Source organism: Amblyraja radiata, chromosome 1 (genome assembly GCF_010909765.2).
Source record: "Amblyraja radiata isolate CabotCenter1 chromosome 1, sAmbRad1.1.pri, whole genome shotgun sequence".
NCBI lineage: Eukaryota > Metazoa > Chordata > Chondrichthyes > Rajiformes > Rajidae > Amblyraja > Amblyraja radiata.
The window spans coordinates 158,582,999-158,596,384 of NC_045956.1; the positions used below are offsets into that span (position 1 = coordinate 158,582,999).

The following is a 13,386-nucleotide window of genomic DNA, read 5'->3' on the forward strand; positions in this document are numbered from 1 at the left end:
TTCTCCCAGTCCTCTGGTAGGCTGCTTTTTCTGGCTAATTTGTACGCTTCATCTTTTATTTTGATACTATCCCTGATTTCCCTTGTTATCCACGGATGCACTACCTTCCCTGATTTATTTTTTTGCCAAACTGGGATAAACAATTGTTGTAGTTCATCCATGCAGTCTTTAAATGCCTTCCATTGCATATCCACCGTCAACCCATTAAGAATCAATCGCCAGTCTATCTTGGCCAATTCACGTCTCATACCCTCAAAGTTACCTTTCTTTAAGTTCAGGACCCTTGTTTCTGAATTAACGATGTCACTCTCCATCCTAATGATGAACTCAACCATATTATGGTCACTCTTGCCCAAGGGGCCACGCACAACAAGACTGCTAACTAACCCATCCTCATTACTCAATACCCAGTCTAGAATAGCCTGCTCTCTCGTTGGTTCCTCTATTTTAAATTGCTCTACTTCTTAATAGTCACCATGTGAACAGCAAATCCAAATGTGCAGATTTTTTAAAGGATAAGAACATTGTTAAGAAGTAAGTGGAAACAGCTGTAGGCCATTCGTCCCCTTATGTCTGCTTCCCATTCAATAAGATCGTGGCTGATCTTGTACCTCAACTTCATTTTCCTACGCTAACTCTCCATAATTTCTTTATTCACTTAAATTCCAAAATTCTATTGCTCTCCATCTTGAACATACTCAGTGACTGTGCCTCCACCCTTTTCAGTACAGAATTCTAAAGATTCACTACCATCAGGGTGAAGAGATTACTTCTCATCACACTCCTGATACGTCGACCTCTTATTCTGAGATGTGACCTAGCCTCAATTTATTTTCCATGCACCCTCATCCTTTTCGTGCATAGAACCTCTCGACCCCTGAACAGATCTCATATGCAAAAAAAATAATCACACTAATTTCTTATTTACCTTCTGCATTTCCTTCAGGAAGTAGATCGCTTAGGGGTTTTGATACCTCCCACTTTGGGTTGATGTAGGCGGGCATGACACGGAGCAATTCTTGTTTGTCCTCTTCTCGGAAAACAGGAATTGTTTTCAGAATTAACTGCATCTGTTCCAGCTCATGTGCACCTAGGAAGAAAAAAAAGTGGACAGGAGGAAGTCACTGTGTTTTAAAGTTAGCTCACTGCATTCACCATCACAGACCATGTACAGTTCAACATTTAAAACAAAAACATGTATTGCCAGGGAATACTAGGCTAAAAGGTCTTCATTTGTGGCCCGGAGTACAGGCACTGAATATCACCTCAGATGTCTGTCAGTTGATTCTATACATAGAAAAGAAGCAACACTGATTCACCTATGATTCAACCAGCATTCCTGCCCAGTTAAGTCCTACAAAACTCTAGGCTCATAAAAAGTGGATGCTCAGAATGCGTTCTTAAGTGGTTCAGGTACTAAAGAAGAAGTGATTTTTTCCCCCCCATATGTTCCATAGTTTAGTGGAACACAAGGACAAAAATGGTTTGATGGTGATGAAGAGGTAGCATAAGCACTGCAGAACATAATGAAAAGAAACAAATAGCAGAATGATCTTTAGGTTTATTTTAGTCACATGTACCAAGGTACAGTGAAAAGCTTTTGTGTGCATGCTATCCAAATTAAATCATATAATACAATATATAAATGCAAGCAAGCCAAACTAGTACAAAAGGTAGATGAAAGAAAAAGAAGGGAAGGTGCAGATTTACATGTGGAATCAAGATTTGAAAGAGTCAGGCGATTGTATTGGATGTTAGTAGATCCTCCCCTGGGACCAGTGTGCAAAGAGTCGCCACAGAGACGAAGGGTGAGATCAGCACAAAATTTGAACAATACAAGATCAGTGTCCTATAATGTACTTCTCAGTACTAGTGAGCAAATGTGCTCAAATTGGAAGAGCCCCACTGCAGGTTATCCATGCAATGCAACATAGAACAGAACAGTACTGCACAGGAATAGGCCCTTTGGCCCACAAATAACCTGACATAATAATTGTAAGAGAATGTAGTAGCAAAAACATATCTAGAATCCATTGTAGTCATCCCTGCTTGTATACAGACCTACCAAAGTGACAAGACAAGTAGGAATTCCCAAAACTTAAACCCCATGAAATTTAATGTTTAGATTGAAGAACTAAAGAGATCACCTGACGATCAGCAGTTCTATGGGGGTGGGAGATTGCAACCTTCACGTGGTCCGCCCTGTTTTGACGAATGCAATCAACCCGGCGTGCACAATCAAATAAGATCAAAGAGAACAAGTTGTCCTACAACTTTAGGCTGTGCACGCCATACGCAAGAAGAAGAGAAGCAGCTCTACGACCACTCCATTGATCAATCAATCTTCGTTTACAATAAGTACCACTTTCATGAAGCACTGAGTACACAGATTACAAAGGTTGGGTATAGGGGTCCCCGGGTTACGGAAGACCTGATCTATGGGAATCTGACTTTAGGCTAATTCTCCTGCAATTTTTTTAAATAATTCTTCATGACAGTAATAACAATAATAAAAGTGTTTTTGTGGTATTCATTAACGAATGGATGCACTATATGTTCCATTAGTTTAATTGTAAGTTGTGTTCGGGTGAATATCCAATGAAAAGAAATAATCATCAGAAGTGCATGTAGATTGATATGATCTTGGTAGCTACAAAAAAATGGACATTTCTGAGCTATAAAAAATTGTCTTCCAGATGTAACTTGGGAACTGACCGTCCTTCAATGTTCACATATGATGTGATGTGGAAACACCACTAGGAACTCAATAAAGTCCCGCAGGATATCAGGCTGGGCCAATGGCAAAAGTGAAGAAACCAACAAGAGGAGATAATTTACCTGCCCTCATTTCCCCAACCAATCATTTACAGACCTCACTATGTTGGCATGTGTGATGAATGCGCTATTTATGTGAAAACAAAGTTTCATTTATACAATGTGACCATCTTGCTATGTAGGAGCTATGATTAGTTAGGTTTGCAGATGCCACAAAAGCTGATTGTGTTATGGACAGTGAAAATGGTTGTCCAAGGCGACAGCAGGCTAAAAGGTGGAACGTTGACTTAATTTAAGCCCGACAAGTGCAAGGTGATACATTTAGGAAGTCAAATAGGGTAGGACATATACTGTGAATGGTAGGATGTACAAAGAAATGTTGTGGCTCAAGTCCATAGTGGCAGCACAGGTGGATAAGGTGGTGAATAATGCAATGGTATGCTTGCCCTCATAGGTCAATGCATAGAAAAGAACAATTGGGGCATGTAACTTTACAAAAGGCTAGTTAGACAACACTTGAAATATCGAGTGGTGAAATTGAAATCTATTCAATTATGGAGAAAAAATTACAGAAAATTGCTTTTTCTTTTCTATTTTTTTCCTTTTCACATGTAACATGCAAGACTGTTAGAGATGTCCTTTGACGCAATGTTTGATAATTGCCGTATATGAACATGGGGACTTCTTACCAGCAAACAACATCTTTCCAGTCAGCATTTCTATCAATATACAACCTGCAGCCCACATGTCAATGGCTTTGGTGTAATTGTTCGGTGACAGAAGGAGACGTGGAGATCGATACCATTTTGTTACCAAACCTTCCGAAAGATGACCCTGGACAACAAGAAGTAGAAAGCATGGCACTGAGAAATATCACAGATTCTCAATCTGAACGAGAAAATGAGAAAAAACTTTGCAAGACAACTACATTACTTGAACAAGTATGTGATTACCTTTAACATGTCATGAAATTGACAACACATCATTACCAAAGTTTCTTTTTTTTAGATGCAACGCAAAAACAGGCCCTTCGGTTCACCTCGCTGACCAGTGATCCCAGTACATTAACACTATCCTACACACCAGGGGGCAATTTACAATTATACCCAATCCAATTAGCCTACAAACCCTGTATGTCTTTGGAATGTGGGAGGAAACTGGAGTTCACCGGCAAAAGTCAACGCAGGTTACGGGGAGAATGCACAAACTTTGTGCAGACAAGCACCCGAAGTCAGGATCTAACCCGGGTCTCTGGCGCTGTAAGACAGCAATTCTACCAATGCGCCACCGTGCCGCCCTAAGTTATTAAAGGTATTTCATGAAATGAATCTATTGTAATTAATTTTATCTATACTGTACAGTACCCATTTCTGATGTTGACCCTCTGGCAGTATTTTAATCACAAAACCAATGGAAATTTCCCATCTGCTTTCCAAATGCAAATCTACAACTAATGTAATGTAAATGTTATACCATTATACTATAGATTGGACAGTGCACCAAAAGTACTAATCGGCATAATGTCAAAAATCCATGAAATGGGATTTCACTCATTGCCGTCAACCACAAGATTATGTGATAGGAGCAGAATTAGACAATTCGGCCAATTAAGTCTACTCCGATATTCCATTATAGCTGATCTATCGGCCCCTCCTAACCACATTGTCTTCTCCAATTTCAGGTAGTCCTTGCTTTCTCCCTCTTTCCCCTCCCCTTCCCAGCTCTCCCACAGCCCACTGTCTCCACCTCTTCCTTTCTTCTTCCCGCCCCCACCACCCCCACATCAGTCTGAAGAAGGGTCTCGACCCGAAACATCACCTATTCCTTCGCTCCATAGATGCTACCTCACCCGCTGAGTTTCTCCAGCATTTTTATCCACCTTAGAGGCTTCAGTGAGGTAGGTTGGTTGATCAGGATTACACTCTTGGTTTACAAGATGTCCACTTAGTAGTCTGATAATAGCGGGGGAAGAAGATGTTCCTAAATCTGGTAGTATGTGCTTTCAAGCTTTGTATCTTCAGAATAGTGAAGGACTGGGGTGTGGATGGTCCTCCTTGAGCTCTGCTGAAATGTAGATGGAGTCGATGGACAGGTGGAACAGCGGATGGTTTGCATGATGGACAGGGCTGCATCCGCAACTTCTGCATTCTTTTACGCTCTTGGGCAAACCTGTTCCCAAACCAAGATGCATAGAAAATATGCATAGAAAATATGCTTTCTACAGTGCATTTCTAGAAATTGGTAAGAAACACCTTGTTATATTTCTAATTATTGTCATTAGTGTAACACTTGCCAAACATCCCATTGGATACCCTTGAGCAGCGTTTTATTCCTCACAATCTGTGCACCTGGCTGACTGACTATATCTGGCTACATTATCAAAGACATCAACATAAACATCCACTTAACACCACAAATAATATTTTTAAAATATAATTATCAATTCTGAATTAATCAAACAGTATAATATAATGAAACATTCTAGATTGTCCACACTTACTAATGAACTGGGCTGCACTGAGTGGAACTCCTGGCCCTTCCAAAAGAGCCACATGCTCAAGCAGTATCTGAAAGCATAGCCGCTTTAAAGAAATGAGTGTCAATCTGGGTGGATTCTTTCAGGAAATGTGTCCTAACCAAGTAATTTGACACAGAAACAGGACTTTGGTCAGGTTTTCCTCAATAGCTTTTTTTTTTCACAATTTGGAGGCAGGGCAACTGCAAGTAAGCCCAGGAACCCAAATTTCAACAGTTCAAACATCAGAAAAGTACCATCTACAGTGCCCACCATAATGTTTGGGATATAGACCCATCATTTATTTATTTGCCTCTGTACTCCACAATTTGAGATTTGTAATAGAAAAAAAATCACATGTGTTTAAAGTGCACATTGTCAGATTTTAATAAAGGCCATTTTTATACATTTTGGTTTCACCATGTACAAATTACAGCGGTGTTTATACATAGTCCCCCCATTTCAGGGCACCATAATGTTTGGGACACAGCAATGCCATGTAAATGAAAGTAGTCATGTTTAGTATTTTGTTGCATATCCTTTGCATGCAATGACTGCTTGAAGTCTGCGATTCATGGACATCACCAGTTGCTGGGTGTCTTCTCTGGTGATGCTCTTCCAGACCTGTATTGCAGCCATCTTTAGCTTATGCTTGTTTTGGGGGCTAGTCCCCTTCAGTTTTCTTTTCAGCATATAAAAATCATCCTCAATTGGGTTCAGATCGGGTGATTGACTTGGCCACTGAAGAATTAACAATTTTTTAGCTTTTAAAAATTCCTTTGTTGCTTTAGCGGTATGTTTGGGATCATTGTCTTGCTGTAGAATGAACCACCGGCCAATGAGTTTTGAGAACTCATTTGTTGAAAGAGCAGATAGGATGTGTTTATACACTTCAGAATTCATTATGATACTACCATCAGCAGTTGTTCCATCAATGAATATAAGTGAGCCAGTACGTTCAGCAGCCATACATGCCCAGGCCATAACACCCCCACCACCGTGTTTCACAGATGAGGTGGTATGCTTTGGATCTTGGGCAGTTCCTTCTCTTCTCCATACTTTACTCTTGCCATCACCCTGATATGTTAATCTTCGTCTCATCTGTCCACAATACCTTTTTCCAGAACTGTGGTTGCTCTTTTAAGTACTTCTTGGCTAACTGTAACCTGGCCATCCTATTTTTGCAGCTAACCAGTGGTTTGCATTTTTCATTGTAGCCTCTGTATTTATGTTCATGAAGTCTTCAGCAGACATGGTCATTGACAAATCCTCACCTGACTCCTGAAGAGTGTTGCTGATCTGTCAGACAAGTGTTTGGGGATTTTTCTTTATTATAGAAAGAATTCTTCTGTCATCAACTGTGGAGGTCTTCCTTTTCCTGCCAGTCCCTTTGCGATTAGTAAATCCACCAGTGCTCTCTTTCTTCTTAATGATGTTCCAAATAGTTGATTTTGGCAAGCCTAATGTTTGGCTGATGTCTTTAACAGTTTTATTCTTGTATCTCAGTCTCATAATGGCCTCTTTGACTTTCATTGGCACAACTTTGGTCCTCATGTAGATAAACAGCAATAAAAGTTTCCAAAGGTGATGGAAAAATTGGAGGAAAGACTAGGTGCTGAGAACTCTCTTATACCTGCATTAAGGAGGCAATTAAGCACACCTGAGCAATTACAAACGCCCGTGAAGCCAATTGCCCCAAACATTATGGTGCCATGAAATGGGGGGAGGATGTATAACCACAGCTATAATTTCTGAAACCAAAATGTATAAAAATGGCCTTTAATAAAATCTGACAATGTGCACTTTAACCACATGTGATTTATTATTTTCCACATCTCAAACTGTGGAGTACAGAGGCAAATAAATAAATGATGGCTCTTTGTCCCAAACATTATGGAGGGCACTGTGTATATTATCTTATTCTGATTTCAAGTGCCTACTAATGTTTCATGTGCTCCTTTGGTTCTGTGGCAAGGTTGATTTCATATTTTAAATATCTTTGATGCATGTACAACACAAGAACAGGTCCTTCTGTCCACGATGTCTGTACCCAATACATTGCCTAGTTAAACTAATCACTTCTCATGCATGTGCTTTCCATGTCCCTCAAATCCCTGCATATTCATGTATCTCTCTAAAAGCCGCTTAAAGATCATAAGTGCTTACACCACCACACCTGGCAACACATTCCAGGCATTTACCACTCTCTATATGAAAAACATGACCCCACATTTTCTTTAAACCTTTTCCCTTTCCTTACAGGTGCATCATCTAGTCTTTGATGTTTTCATCTGGGAAAAAGGTTCTAACTGTCCATGTCATCTATGCCTCTCACAATCTTGTACACTTCTATTAGGTCTCTCCTCAACATTATCTAAGGCTCGCAGTTTCGGGTGAGGCTGAGTCGGGAGCTCCAACGTCGCGGAAGGTTCGACCAGCCCCAACGCAAGGTTCGATCGCCCGGCGCGGAGGAGCTGACATCCCCAATGCGGGAGCTTGATCGCCTCAACACGGAGGGCCCGAACACCAAGTGAGACCACACCTGGAATATTGTGTGCAGTTTTGGTCTCCAAATTTGAGGAAGGACATTCTTGCTATTGAGGGAGTGCAGCGTAGGTTATTTCCCGGGATGGCGGGACTGTCATATGTTGATAGAATGGAACGGCTGGGAATATATACTCTGGAATTTAGAAGGATGAGAGGGTATTTTATTGAAACATATAAGATGATTCAGGGATTGGACACGCTAGAGGCAGGAAACATGTTCCTGATGTTGGGGGAATCCAGAACCAGGGGCCACAGAGAAAGGGAGTGGCTGCGCTGCCTTGCAGCTGCGGCTCGCCTGCAGTCCGTTTGTCTTTTCTGTTTTTTGTTTTCTTTTGTCCTGTTTTTGCGGTTTGTTTCGGTTTGTTTGGCTGTGTGTGTGTGGGGGGGTGGGTGTAATATGTTTTTTGGCTCTTCCTTCGGGGGGATGCGACTTTTCCTGCCGTATCCCCCGTCTCCGTGTCCGTCTGCGCTGAGGCCTATCGCGGAGCTGGCGGCCTCCAACTGCGACCGACCTCGAGGCTGTGGAGCAGAGCCAGGACTTACCAACGCGAGCCTGGCCGACTTCGGGGCTGTGGTTGCGGTGCGGCACAACTTCCGACCCGACTTTGGAGCCTCGGAGGCTCGGCCGCGGGCCAGTGGGCCAGTGGACGACATCATCGGGAGCTCCAGTTCTGTTTTCCGGAGCTCCCGCAACCACAGCTGCGTCCGCTGGACTGGAGGACGGCAGCTTTGGCAGCTTCAACCGCCCCGGGCCGCGGAGTTTGAACCGGCCCGTTTGCGGAGCTCGGATTCGGCCTGCGGGACTTACCTACCATCACCCGGCGGGGTCATAACATCGGCGGCTTGGGTTGCCTCAGCGCAGAGGGAAAGCAAGGAGGGAAGAGACAATGACTTTGGGACTTTAAACTGTGTTGAGTATTTGTTATTTATTCTATGTTATGACTGCAGGCTAAACCATATTGTTTGTTTTGTTTTTGTTTTTGTCTTTTGTTTTTTTTACCTTGTTTGGGATGTGTTTATTTTTGTGTGGGACTAAAGATGGAAATTAGCCACTGGCTACAATCTTGCATATTACATGTAAATGTTTTATTAATATGCACTGTCCCTAATAAAATCAAAATCAAAATCAAATCAAATTAAGAATTAGGGGTAGAACGGAGATGAGGAAAAACTTTGTCACCCAGAGATTTGTAAATCTGTGGAATTCTCTGCCTCAGATGGCAGTGGAGGCCAATTCTCTGGATGCTTTCAAGAGCGAGTTAGATTTTAAAGATAGCGGAGTCAGGGGATATAGGGAGAAGGCAGGAACGGGGTACTGATTGTGGATGATCAGCCATGATCACATTGAATGGCGGTGCTGGCTCGAAGGGCTGAATGGCCTACTCCTGTACCTATTGTCTATCCATAAACCTGATCAAATGTCTATTCAATATTGTAATTGCACCAACCTCCACAGCTTCCTCTGGCAACGCGTTACACATACCCACCATTATCTGTATCAAACTTTTTGCACCTTTGGTCCCCTTTAAATCTTCCCCAGGTGCTTCTGTCCTTTAAGTTGCTGCACTCAGCCAACATAGTTATTGGTAAACTGCATGGATAGAGATTAATTTAGCTCTGAAGATCCTCTAGGCCAGTATATTTTCAATTGTATGACTATAAATGCCTGGCAATTGAGGATTATGTACAGACCTAACAATGCTATATTTATAATCCAGCTCTAATTATATCCAAATTCTCAACAGTGCTTTAAGTATAGTTCTGAGTAGCAAAGCATAATAAACAAAAATAAAGATAACGGATTAGATTGTAAAACAATCCAGCAAACTCTTCCTCAAATTCTTCCCTTTTCTTTATGTGCATGCAATTACTGGTTACATTTGATCAGGCCAGTCATTGACCTTGAACTATTCCAGCATTCGATGGCTTCCACCTGCTTGAACCAGTTAGCTCTGAAAGTGCAACCTTGACTTGCTACCTTTCTTCTGCAATCCAATAAAAATTAGTTACTGATCAAGTAAAATCCACCTTGTCATTTCACACAGGTTAAGACACCGTAAGACATTAAAACACTGATAAACAATAAAATTACCGAGTGAGCAACATATTTTACAGACAAAAGCGGTGTACGGTTTCAACAATACACAGGGGCTCCACTCCACCTCAAGCTCAATCTTTGAGACAATATATTCACAAAATGAATAACAACCTAACAGCTTGTCCACAATGTCGCACCTGCTCTTATGACTTGCATAGAATATTGGCAAATGTCCCAATAAATACTGGATTTGTGTCAGCTCACCTCCTGTCTTGATCTACACCTTAGAAACATAGAAAAATAAGTGCAGGAGTAGGCCATTCGGCCCTTCGAGCCAGCACCACCATTCAATATGATCATGGCTGATCATCTAAAATCAGTACCCCGCTCCTGCTTTTTCCCCATATCCCTTAATTCTTTTAGTCCTAAGAACTAAATCTAACTCCTTGAAAACATCCAGCGAATTGGCCTCCACTGCTTTCTGTGGCAGAGAATTCCACAGATTCACAACTCTCTGGGTGAAAAAGTTTTTCCTCATCTCAGCCCTAAATAGCCTACCCCTTGTTCTTAAACTGTGACCCCTGGTTCTGGACGCACCCAACATCAGGAACATTTTTCCTGCATCGAGCCTGGCCAATCCTTTAAGAATTTTTTATGTTTCTATAAAGGGCCTGTCCCACTTAGGTGATTTTTCAGCGGACTGCCGGCGACTGTCAAGTTCGCACACTCGCCTGACAAACCGGGAACTGGAACAACGATTGTCAGAGTTGAACACACACACACACACACACACACACAAACACATCGCAAAGGCGAGGGCCAGGGAAAGCGGGGGAGCGCTGTGTGAAATTCACACGGTGCAAAGCCAAGGTAATACAGACACACACAGCGATGCACAGGAAGGTTAAGACGACTAGCACAGTGTACGGTAAGTCCTTTTAAAGAGGGGGGAGGGGAGAAGGGGGGAGAAGGAGTGGAGACACTTTTATGAAACCAGACAACTTTTAATAAGCCAGAGATACACAGCGGTGAAGTTCGGTGGGCATTTAACATTACCAGTCGGTTATCCTTGGTTCTGAAAACTCGTGCTCACGTTTTTTTCCCCCAATGAGCCAATGAAAATGCCCGGTTAGCAAAGGCGATTAAGTAAAACTACCTACGACTTCCTCGACTACCCATAACTACATGGCGACCCCACTACAACTACACCTACGACTACAGGATTATCGATTTTCTCCATGGCGATTTTTGGTCATAGAAAAATTTTCAACAAGTTGAAAAATTTGCGGCGACCATACTGAGGCTGCGACTAGTTCCCAGAATGCGGGAACTCCTCGCGACCATGAAGGAGACTCACCAGAGACCACCAGCGACCATGTGGTGATCGTGAGGCGAGGGCAGAGTCTCCTGCACTCGCCTAAGTGGGACAGGCCCTTTAGATCTCCTCTCATCCGTCTAAATGCCAGTGAATACAAGCCTAGTCAACCCATTCTTTCATCACATGGTCAGTCCCACCATCCGGGGAATTAACCAAGTGAACCTACGCTGCACAGTCAATAGAAATAATGTCCTTCCTCAAATTAGGAGACCAAAATTGCACACCATACTCCAGGTGCAGTCTCACTAGCGCCCTGTACAACTGCATTAGGACCTCCTTGCTCCTAAATGCAAATCCTCTCGCAATGAAGGCCAACAGGCCATTACCTTTCTTCACTGCCTGCTGTACCTGCATGCTTACTTTCAGTGACTGATGTACAATCACTGTACAGGTCTCGTTGCACCTCACCTTTTTCTAATCTGAAACCATTCAGATAATTGACCCATTCCTTCGCTCCAGAGATGCTGCCTGTCCCGCTGAGTTACTCCAGCATTTTGCACTCTCTCTCTCTTAACTGCATGCATACGCTTTCACGTTGTTGACTCCACCCCCCCACTGTTTAGTTTAAACCCACCAGTGTAGCACTAGCAAACCTGCCTGTCAGAATGTCGGTCCTATTAAGGTGAAACCCGTTCCTTTTGTACAGGTCACCCCTGCCCCAGAAGAGATTCCAGTGATCTAGAAATCTAAATCCCTGCCCCCTGCACCAACTCCCCAGCCACACATTCAGATCCCCTATCTCCCTGCCCTTCCCTTACCTTCACTTGCATGAGGTACTGGAAGCAACCCTAGAAAAGCTAGAAGTCCTGCTTTTCAGCCTCCTACCTAGTTCTCTGTACTCACGTTGCAGAACCTCCTTCCTGTTCTTACCAACGTCATTCGTGCCTACATGCATAGGCACAACTATTTCCGCCAGTTCACCTTCCCTCGCGAGGATGTTCTGAAGTCGGTCTGAGACATCCTGCTCTCAACCTGTGTTTTTCCACCGCTTTCAAGACAGGATATCATCTAATATTAAATTAATCAGAAGTATGTGGCACATTGTGTGTGACTGTTTAAATCCAAGGACCGATTTCCCCCAATCACAGAGAAAATTACTTTGAGGGCACTGAACTCCGTTGAACCCTTTGTTGGTTGGGTAGGCAGTTGATCATATTGGCTTTGGCAAGAACAATACATGATCATAATAGTAACATAGTCCTTGTATGATTTCTACATGGACAAAGCATTGCAGCAACAGAACAAATTCCAAGGGTTAACTTGTTGTTCATCACTTTGCTGTTCATCTGTGTTAATGATGCTTTTAATGAATGCCGATCCAGGATAGCTAAATTACTGCATCAAAGACATATGTCAAATAGATCTGTGATAATCCCAGCCGATGTAGAAAGTGGACTAAATACATGAATGAATCACAATCTTGACAAGAAATAGCAGCAGCAGCTTCATTATTTATGTAAAAAAACAAGGATTGCATACATCGAAGAATATGGAGGCTTTGGAAAGGGTGCAGAGGAGGCTTACCAGACTAATGTCTGGATTTGAGGGTATTAGCTACAGGGAGAAGTTGGACAGGCTTGAATTGTATTATCTGGAACGCCCAAGGTTGCAGGGAAACCTGATAGAAATATATAAAGTTATGAGAAGCATAGATATGGTAGATAGTCAACACCTATTTCCCAGGATGGAAATATCAAATATTGGAAGGCATATCTTTAATGTGAGAGGGGCAAAGTTTAAAGGAGACTAGACCAAGTGGGACCTGTTGGGTCCCGTCCCCCAACGCGGAGGGAGGGGGGGAGGCGCGGCGCCACACGGGAGGGCTGGTCCCCGAACGCAATATTCCGCCACTCACCCATAGCTCCCAACTGCGCAGGCACAGCTGACGGGTTCCCGTTGTGACATAGAAGATGGAGGCATAACTGCACAGGCGCGGCTGACGGGCACGGCAAGTGGAAAAGTGATTTATTAAAGCTTAAAATGTGAATAACTCTTAAAATATAACAACAATTTAAACGTTAAAGATGAGATTTATTCAGTTAAGTTATTTTTTGTTGTGTCTCTTGCTCCCTCTGTTTTGTGTTCTTTCTTGTTGATTCTCGACATGTTCAGTTTTTTCTTGTTGCATCACAT

At 42.6% G+C, this 13,386-nt stretch overlaps 1 protein-coding gene across 1 annotated transcript in view; it reads right to left on the bottom strand.

Annotated features, from left to right (window-relative positions):
* The window catches only part of mapk4 (mitogen-activated protein kinase 4), an 84,531-nt gene that overhangs the window by 13,294 nt on the left and 57,851 nt on the right, over window positions 1-13,386 (bottom strand). Inside the window, exons 4-5 of the mRNA XM_033033521.1 lie at window positions 3,465-3,609; window positions 929-1,090 (exon numbers count right to left, since the gene is read on the bottom strand). Of these exons, the coding sequence (XP_032889412.1) occupies window positions 929-1,090; window positions 3,465-3,609 (307 nt within the window). The remainder of the gene's footprint in view (window positions 1-928; window positions 1,091-3,464; window positions 3,610-13,386) is intronic.